Source organism: Pseudochaenichthys georgianus, chromosome 5 (genome assembly GCF_902827115.2).
Source record: "Pseudochaenichthys georgianus chromosome 5, fPseGeo1.2, whole genome shotgun sequence".
NCBI classification, from domain to species: domain Eukaryota; kingdom Metazoa; phylum Chordata; class Actinopteri; order Perciformes; family Channichthyidae; genus Pseudochaenichthys; species Pseudochaenichthys georgianus.
Window position 1 is genome coordinate 7,438,599 of NC_047507.1, and position 8,565 is coordinate 7,447,163.

At 43.7% G+C, this 8,565-nt stretch overlaps 1 protein-coding gene across 1 annotated transcript; it reads left to right on the plus strand.

Moving 5' to 3' along the window:
- Positions 1-6,343: 6,343 nt before the first annotated feature.
- id1 (inhibitor of DNA binding 1, HLH protein) lies at positions 6,344-7,620 on the plus strand. Its single transcript, XM_034084029.2, has 2 exons — positions 6,344-6,806; positions 7,043-7,620. The coding sequence occupies exons 1-2, from the start codon at positions 6,447-6,449 to the stop codon at positions 7,076-7,078; spliced, it is 396 nt and encodes a 131-aa protein (XP_033939920.1). The 5' UTR covers positions 6,344-6,446; the 3' UTR covers positions 7,079-7,620.
- Positions 7,621-8,565: the final 945 nt, after the last annotated feature.

Consider the following 8,565-nt stretch of genomic DNA (forward strand, 5'->3'; position numbering starts at 1 on the left):
CTCACACAGACACACACAAATAGAGAGGGTCTTACTTGTCATTTCAAAGTAGTGCCTTCAGTTGCCATGGAGTCTTACAACCAGAAAAAGTTCCCGCCTTAAATAGGTCAGTTTTGTTTTCTTCAGGGGAATATATCCTAGCATGGGAAAACATGTGACCTCTCTGGCTCTTAATTGTACTAACCTTTTAAAAGTTTTACCATTTTAATCTCAAGCTCTGATAATACCTGTTTGATTTCCTACACCACATTCTTTGGAAAATATATTTTTATTATTATATGAACAGTATATAAAAAAGAACCGCAAATAGTAATTAACTAATTAAAAATAATCTGCAACTGTTTTGATTAATCAATAATCGATAATTGATTAATCGTTTTTTTCATACTAAAACCTTTTTCCAAATATCAAACTGAACATCTGTAGGGTTTGGAGAAACACAATACGACATTTAAATGAGAGAAAGTTAGATGGACATGTTTCACATTTTAGGACCGAACTACTTTTGGCAATTAACGGGTAATAAAATAATCATTAGTTGCAGCACTAATATATAGTTATCCGTTCAGTGCAGCAACGCTCTATGTCAATAAGCAAACAGTCGTGACGGACAATGCTGGAGCTGATCTGATGATTTCCCAGAAGCAGTTATTTGTTTGTTCCTCATCTCCCCCGTATAGCAGGGGGCAGCTGGCCGGCAGCAATCAGGCCTGTCCCCCAGAGGCATCCTCTGGCTCCCAGCTGGGAACAGCTGGTCGCCCCTTCTGCTACCAGTGGACCTGGGCCCTGCTGGAGGTCCTGGAGCGGTGAAGGCCTCATAGGATCTGACAAACAGGCCGCATTCATTCACACACAGACAGGTTCTGCTAATGAAGAGGCCTCATTAGGCTACATTTACAGTTTCTAAAGAGGTGCATCTATTGTTCGGTCCAAGAGGGGAGCAATAGCCGTGGGGCTCCTCAGGACAATAAAGGACCTCATCTGGCTGTGTTGCCAGTTTCACCATGGCCTCGGCGCAGAGTCATATTTAACTCACGACCATCCTCCCTGTGATGTCAGTGGCAAACTGTTGCTAAAGTGAAAGAGGAAGGAGGGGTGGGATTGTGAAATAGTTGCTGGTGGTGATGAGGGGGGGTGATGACCAGTGGACGGAAAGGGACTCTGGCGTTATTAGATTTGCAACAAGCCGTAACACTGTCTCCCATTGTGAATCCCTCCACCCCTGCCCTCCCCCAAGCCCCTGACTGTAGAGAACACTACCAGCATCCCCTCCTCCAGCTCCCTCTCTCACCCCCCCCCCCTCACCCAGCCCCACCCCAGCAACCCCCCCACACCCTCAACTAAAGCTCTCTCTCCAGGCAATTGCCACTGGAGTGGAAAGTATTCCACAGCACAATGCCTTTGCTCTCAATGGGTGCTTTAGCATGCCACCAGTGCGCTGTCACCAGCAGATGGGGAGCTAATTAGAAGCCATTAAAGGGCTTTGATAGTGTGTGTGGGAACCAGGCGGAGGGAGATGGCCACAGGGGTGTAAAGGAGGGGTAGGTCCGGTGAATGCGCACACACACACACACGTACACACCAGAGAGAAAGAGATAGAGAGAGACCAAGCTGTCCCTGCGAGGCCAAGGACGCAGAGCAGAGGACACCTGTGGGGCTTCAAGGATCTCTGTGAGGCTTCGCTGCACACCGACTATCAGATGGAGATAGTGTGTGTGCAGCTCGCCCCTGGCTCTCAGGGAAGGGCATCCATACACCCACCAGTCTGCCTGCACAGAGGAAAAACACCCAGCAGCAGCGAGGCTCCAGCCGGTCTGCCCTGCTGATGACACATCTCTGAACCAGGACTCCCACAGGAAGTGACTCCCAACCACGGGCCCTCAGTCATTACAGTGGCCGGGCAGCCCAGGGAGGTGCCAGGCCACGCCGGGACATACCAGGAATCCAGGAAGAATCGTACACAACATGCACCCACAGAGCCAAGAGCAGCATTTGACTCGAGACATGTTGTCAAGGTCTCAAGAAAGTGTTCAGGGGGGAAGGCGAGTCAAGTCACCTCGCGGCAGTCTCACCTAAAGAGAAAAGACGAGTATATAATAATGATATTACTGGCCACTTCATCTAACCTGTTCAAAAAGTATGACAATTAATTAAATGTTTTAATAAATGTTAATCCGTACAAGTTTGTTAAAGCATATTATTTATTCTCAATTAAGAGTGAATCTCTTCTCACTTTCAATCAATGAAAAACTGACAGCTAGACTAAAATAAAAGTTTGATCATTATGTCATCCAATTATGGCGATGACATCTCTGGCCGTGATATAACATTATAAACCCTCACAACCAGGCACAAGCCTCCTCCGCTCGTACCTATTACTGATGGCCCCACCGGTCAACCCTCACTCAGCAGTGGGGAATACGTGACGTGGTGTGGTAAAAGTGCTTTTGTATCGGACACCACACTCACCCCTCCCAGTCCCATGAGAGCCTCTCCACACACCTGCACACAGGTGTGATCATTATCAAGCAAACAGGAAGAGCGTGACTGGGAACTGAAAACTAATCCCACAGCTGCGAGGAGATGGCCTGTATGTGTGTGTGTGTGTGTGTGTGTGTGTGTGTGTGTGTGTGTGTGTGTGTGTGTGTGTGTGTGTGTGTGTGTGTGTGTGTGTGTGTGTGTGTGTGTGTGTGTGTGTGTGTGTGTGTGTGTGTGTGTGTGTGTGTGTGTGTGTGTGTGTGTGTGTGTGTGTGTGTGTGTGTGTGTGTGTGTGTGTGTGTGAGTACAAATTGTTGAAAACTTGCATGTGGTCCTCTCCTCATAATCAAATTCCTGCACATTTCTTTTCAACAGTGCATCTGAACAATCACACTGAAGTTAAAACCCTCTGTCTAAGAAACCATTTCTTCCCCTCTGCCATTATTGTGGTGACTTTCATGTTTCAGGAAGTAGTATGCACACTACTTATTGTCCCCACAGCAATAATAACAACAGCTAAAAGTGTGAAAGCATTGTTGGAATGTCCTATTTCCTATGAGTGAATTCCTGCACCAGCGTTTCCCCTCATGGCTTCCTGTAGTGTGCTTGTGTAGATCTATTTGCTTGTGCGATAAAGAGGGCGTATCAGCTAATACGTTTCCCCTCCAGCAAATGGGACAGTTCATCGTGAGTAATTCTGGGAACAGTTTGTGTAAGGGCATACATTTACCCAAGAGACACGATGTCCTGAAAAAAGTGCCTTTCTGCTGCTTGAATGATGCAGGATGTTGCAACAGCACTGTCACAAACAGTAGCCTGTCAACAGACTTTAAATACAAAGTGATAATCGGCTGCCTTGTAAAGAGTCCACTGGGAAATGAATACTGTGTCAGAGATGAAGGAGGGAAAGGGGAGCGGGGAGAGGGCACTGCCATTCTGTCAGTTAAAATCAGCAGCTAATATGTTTCACTTTTCTTTCTCCTCCTCTCCCTCTTCCCTCTGTCTTCTCTCTCCCCTCGCCTTGATGTGCTGTAAACAGGCTAAAAAGGGCCCAGCTGTGTGGAGTTATTGTTGGTGTCAGTAGGAAGTGCTGATAGCTTTTGCAGCTGAACAAAAGCTGGATGAGGGGAGTGGAGGGGCGCTCCAGACACTGTGGCTCCAGCCTAGATTCTCTCCCACAATCCCTGCACCGCACTCCCATTGTTCTGCCCACCCGGCCCTCCCTCCGCCCTGTCAGCTGCGACCTAGGACAGAGGGCAAAAAAAAGAGAAAAGGAAGAGAAAAAAAAGAAAGTTTCTTAAAAAGTTTTTACAGGCTACTGCTGCAACGGCTGGAAGAAAACAGGCAGGGTGGTAGTAAAGTTTGTTACAAGACAGCAAAGCAATGCTGATGTTATATGTGGTCTGTTCCAACATCTGTGCACACAAGAAGGGCTCTTTAAATAGCATTAGAGTTCAAAGTGTGGGAGACAAGTATACTTTTAACTCTTGCAAACGATGCAAATTAATTTAAAAGTTTATGACTTTGCAAGTTACAGATTATTAATGAGTCTAAAATAAATCTTACACCTTTGAAAAAACATGCTTTTTTAAACTGTTATATGTTGCACATCCTATTCAAATAAAAGAGCTTCATTTCTAAAAATAAAAAAGTAAACTTACTCAAGCAATTTGTTTAAGCACGAGTAAGGGAATTTAACTTATATGATCACTTTCTATGTTATAACGCTTTATACTTTTACTTCACTTCAGAGAAATCATTATCTTTTCAAACCTCTTGAACTATTTCACGGTTAAAGTTACTGGTTATTTTATATATTGAGATTAACCATATGAAATGTATCACTGACATGGATTCAACTACCCAACAGTATAAAAAATAGGTGAAATAAAATCCCATTTGGCCAGATACAATACTAAAACACATGACTCACGTTATTAAATCAGTGATGAAAATCCAAATATATTTTACAAGAATATAACAGAGCGGGGTCGTTGGGTACAGATAATAACTTTGCTGTGTTTACGTTAGTAAGCTTTGCAATGCTTTCAGCCATCTTGTATTGCTGCCTTCTCTTTCATTTCTACTTAAAGTTAAGTAACACTAATGAGTCAGACGTTATTATTATATAACAAATATGTTTGTTTTAATATGTAATAAAAAGTTAATTAAGTTTGAAAAAAGTTTTTTGGCAAGTGTATAAAGTTGTGTAAGTCCTTATAGAACATTACCTTTAATGTTTAACATGCAACGTTTCATGCATGATCTAAACTTTTAAATTACAAACTGTGAGCATTGAGGGAAAACAAATAGCATCAAATAACTGAATGCAAAAAACGTTTTTAAAGTCATCACATGGATCAATAAAGTAATGTAATCTACTTTGTCTAAAGTTATACTAAGTAGTCTAATGTTATTATTGCTGCAATATTGTGGTGAAAATGTGTTATTTTTGTAAAAAAAAACAAAAAACTAAGTGAATAACATTTTGTAAAGTTATAATGCATTGTTTTGTTAAAATTACATTGCATTATCTTACATGTATGATGGTCTAACTAATGCATTACAAACTTTCACTGGTATTTTGGTTTGATTGAATTCCTGCAAAAAATGTGCATGAAATCACCGAATTAAATAAAGTGTAAAGTTATCTCAGGGCCACACAGGAGTCACCGTGGGCTGTGGAGGAATGCAGCAGTTATTTAGTGTTAAAATAAAGCCTCTCCTCTGACAGGCTCTGCAGGTGCGCGGGGCGGTAATCCCCCCTCCCCCCCCCCTGCTGCTTTTAAAGGTGATAAATGAACGACAAAGCCCCGGAGCCAGTTTGTTCTCAGGGCTCCGCGCGCCACGCAGGTGAATGGAGCAGTGCAGAGTGCGAGCTCTCTTGTTTGACGTCTCCATGGCGACCGCCCGAGCGGCGCCAGGCTGACAGGCGTCAAGGCTCGGATGAATGGGTGACGTCACCGCGCTGGCGCCTGCCAGTCTGCTCGGGCTTGTTTGGACAATCTGGGGGGAAGATTCAGAACAGAGCGATGCGATCTGAGTGAGCACACAAGGCTGAGCACACACTGCAGAAACATGTGAAGGAATCCGTGAAGCTGCTGCTCACACTGCTGCTTTTAGAGGAGCAGCAAAAAGAGAGTCTGTGCTGAGAGAAAGCATAAAGAGAGCTTTGAGTTAAATAAAAACAGGGATTTGCTCCACTGAGAAATGAGTGTGCAATATATTTTCTCAAAACAATCCCCAATCTGTCCTCAAATGTTATTAACTAATGATGCGATAAATTGAATAAACTGCTTATCTATTTAGTGACTGCATTCATCACAACAACAGTTGTTTGCAAACAGTAATGACCAAAAAGAGATTTTTTTCCCAGGATTGTTTGGCCACTCAATTGTCTTACTTTACTGTACTATTGTCATCCACATCTGCAGTGCCATCAACAGTGTGAGAGGCAAATCTAGGGCACTGTGGCAGCCTAATTATCATTAGCCATTCATCCTATTCATCCTGTCCCGTCCCATCCCACACACATTCCCACAGTGCATTCACCACCCCGTGACTGTCCCCAGGCTATCTACACCTGCAGAGTCCCCAAGCCATGGACAGCTGGATTCCCACATATTACCCATAAGACACACATTTGTTTCCATTTGTAACGCCATCCCTCAAACAGATTGTAAATCCTGATAACCAGGCGGGAACAGCCATTGGTTAGGATTGCTGTTGTGGACCGACCTTTCAATACAAACCCAGCCTTCTGATTGGCTCCCTGTCTTCAAACAGCACTACTCTGGCACGCCCCCCCCGGCTCCTTCTCGGCTATAAAGCAGAGGAGGTTAGACCATGTGGATGTTGCAAACTGTCAACATAAGCTTGCCAAGATCTCTAATAGGAAAAGAAGCCTCACTGCTGAACTACTTTTACTTTAACCCTCTTTTGGAAACTACACCTCTACACTAATCAACATGAAGGTTGTCGGATCTACCTGCGCCCTGAAGAGCAAGGTCGGCGGAGAGGACATGGTACGCTGCCTGTCCGAGCAGAGCTTGACCATCGCCAAATGCAAAATCCCACTGTTGGATGAACAGATGAGCGCCTTCCTGGCCGACATGAACAGCTGCTACAGCAAATTGAAGGAGCTCGTACCCACGCTGCCCACCAACAAGAAAGCCAGCAAGGTGGAGATCCTGCAGCATGTCATTGATTACATCTGGGACCTGCAGGTCGAGCTGGACGAGCCGGAGAAGAGTCGCCAAATCTCCAGTGGCATGATCCGCACACCTCTGACCACGCTCAATGCTGAGATCGCAAGCATCGCAGTCGAGGTAAATATCTTTTCACATACGCTGCAGTGTCTAACTGATGTGACGTGTTTTTGGAACATTAGTACTTATGCGTAAAGTTGAAAAAGCCATGCGTAAAATGTTCTACTGTGCGTAAAAATGTCTACTGTGCGTAAAAGTACATTTTGCGCTGAGTTTTTGTTGTGAACAGAGTTTGACTATGATAGTTTAACTATGAACAGATGTATTAATCAATATCCCTCTTCTCTTTCCCTCAGAATGGATGCTCAGACGACAGGATTATGTGCCGTTAAGAGCCAGTGGAGCATCGCGCCATCACCCAAAAAAGCGAGCACCGCAGAAAACGAACAAGGCAATCTGATGTGTATTCTAAAAACACATCTGTAAAAAAACCTTGAACTGTGTAGGGACGTTTCAAACTCCCAATGCTAGAAAAATAACGTTGAGTGGACATTCTCCGGCGGAGAGGTTCTCTGTCACTCAAGGCTCTCGATTCATCAGAGGGCCCTGAATGAAGAAGACGAAGAAGATGTGCGGAGGTGTCCAGATATAGACTGGGTTAGCCCGGGGACCAAGACATGTTCAGTGCAACCAGCGCCGCTCGTTGCTTGTAGAGTTTCTAAAGAAAGCTAATGTTTCTGTTACGCTGTTTTTATCTTGTGTTAACCATATAGAGATATTCAACATTTTGTAAAAAGTTAAGTACATTTCTCAGATTCCTGAGCGACAAACTGTATTGTATATTACAATGCCACATTATGTGAACATATTGTTTTCTTACAATGTACCTTATTCGTGTTTTTATTAAAACAAGACAATTATTTTTGAACAAGAATCATTCTGTGTCCTTGTGTTTGTGGGTGAGAGAGATAAAGATGCTTATATGAGGTGTTATATCTTGCACCTGGAGTTTTTAGTGGTCAATTTTTTGGGACATAGTTGTGAAACATGACACTAGTGGGTATAACAGGCTGTTATGGCCTTATTATCAACATGATTAATAGCAGGCCTACTCATTCTCATCTGAATAGCTTATGTTTGTGCTGACTTTAGCACGAGGGGAGTGTAAAGTGGTTGTCAATAAAAAAGTGCTACACAGAAGAAGCTGTTAAGTCACTCAAGTAAGCTGGTGGTCAACAACATGGCTCAGAGCCAGTTAAAATGGTAATTTGCCTCTCTATGGGTCATTACCGTATCACATTACAGGAGGAAGTCTCATGTTAAATCGTCAAGTCTTAACATCTTGACAAATTGTGGAAGTTTGGAATTAAATTAAAATAAAATCATCTCATGACAAATGCTTTTTTAACGAGGGTTAAGTCACTACACAGAAATGGTGTCAATAAAACAACCCACGTATAAGATAAGATAAGAAAAAAGTGAAAGAAATTAGACAAAAGTTGGTTTCATTCAATAAAACACCCTTTAAAAATGGTGTTTCAATATGTTATCAGTGTAAATCAACAGTTTTCCTGTCTCCCCCCGGCACTGCAGGGGTTAAAATGTATTTGGCGAGGCGATTCGTTATAAGATTTATTCTGTCTCCCTGGTGCAATGTTTTTCCCATTTCCCTGCGGTGCGATGCGCACAGCTGCAGCCCGGCGTGGCCAGTGTGTGATTGTGTTTGTGTGATAGCTTTGTGCCAAGGGCAGGGGAGGGCGGCGGGGCCCAGACTGAGCGGCGCCTCGGCACACCTGGGGAAGTTCAGGTTAAATAGCTCCACATTCCTCAACACACAGCTGATTGAAACATTAACAAACAGTAATCCACGGGCCAGGCC

Coding starts and splice junctions, on each gene's coding strand:
- id1 (XM_034084029.2), top strand. CDS start 6,447: ATGAAGGTTGTCGGATCTACCTGCGCCCTGAAGAGCAAGGTCGGCGGA. Junction 6,807..7,042: donor TCGCAAGCATCGCAGTCGAG/GTAAATATCTTT, acceptor TCTTTCCCTCAG/AATGGATGCTCAGACGACAG.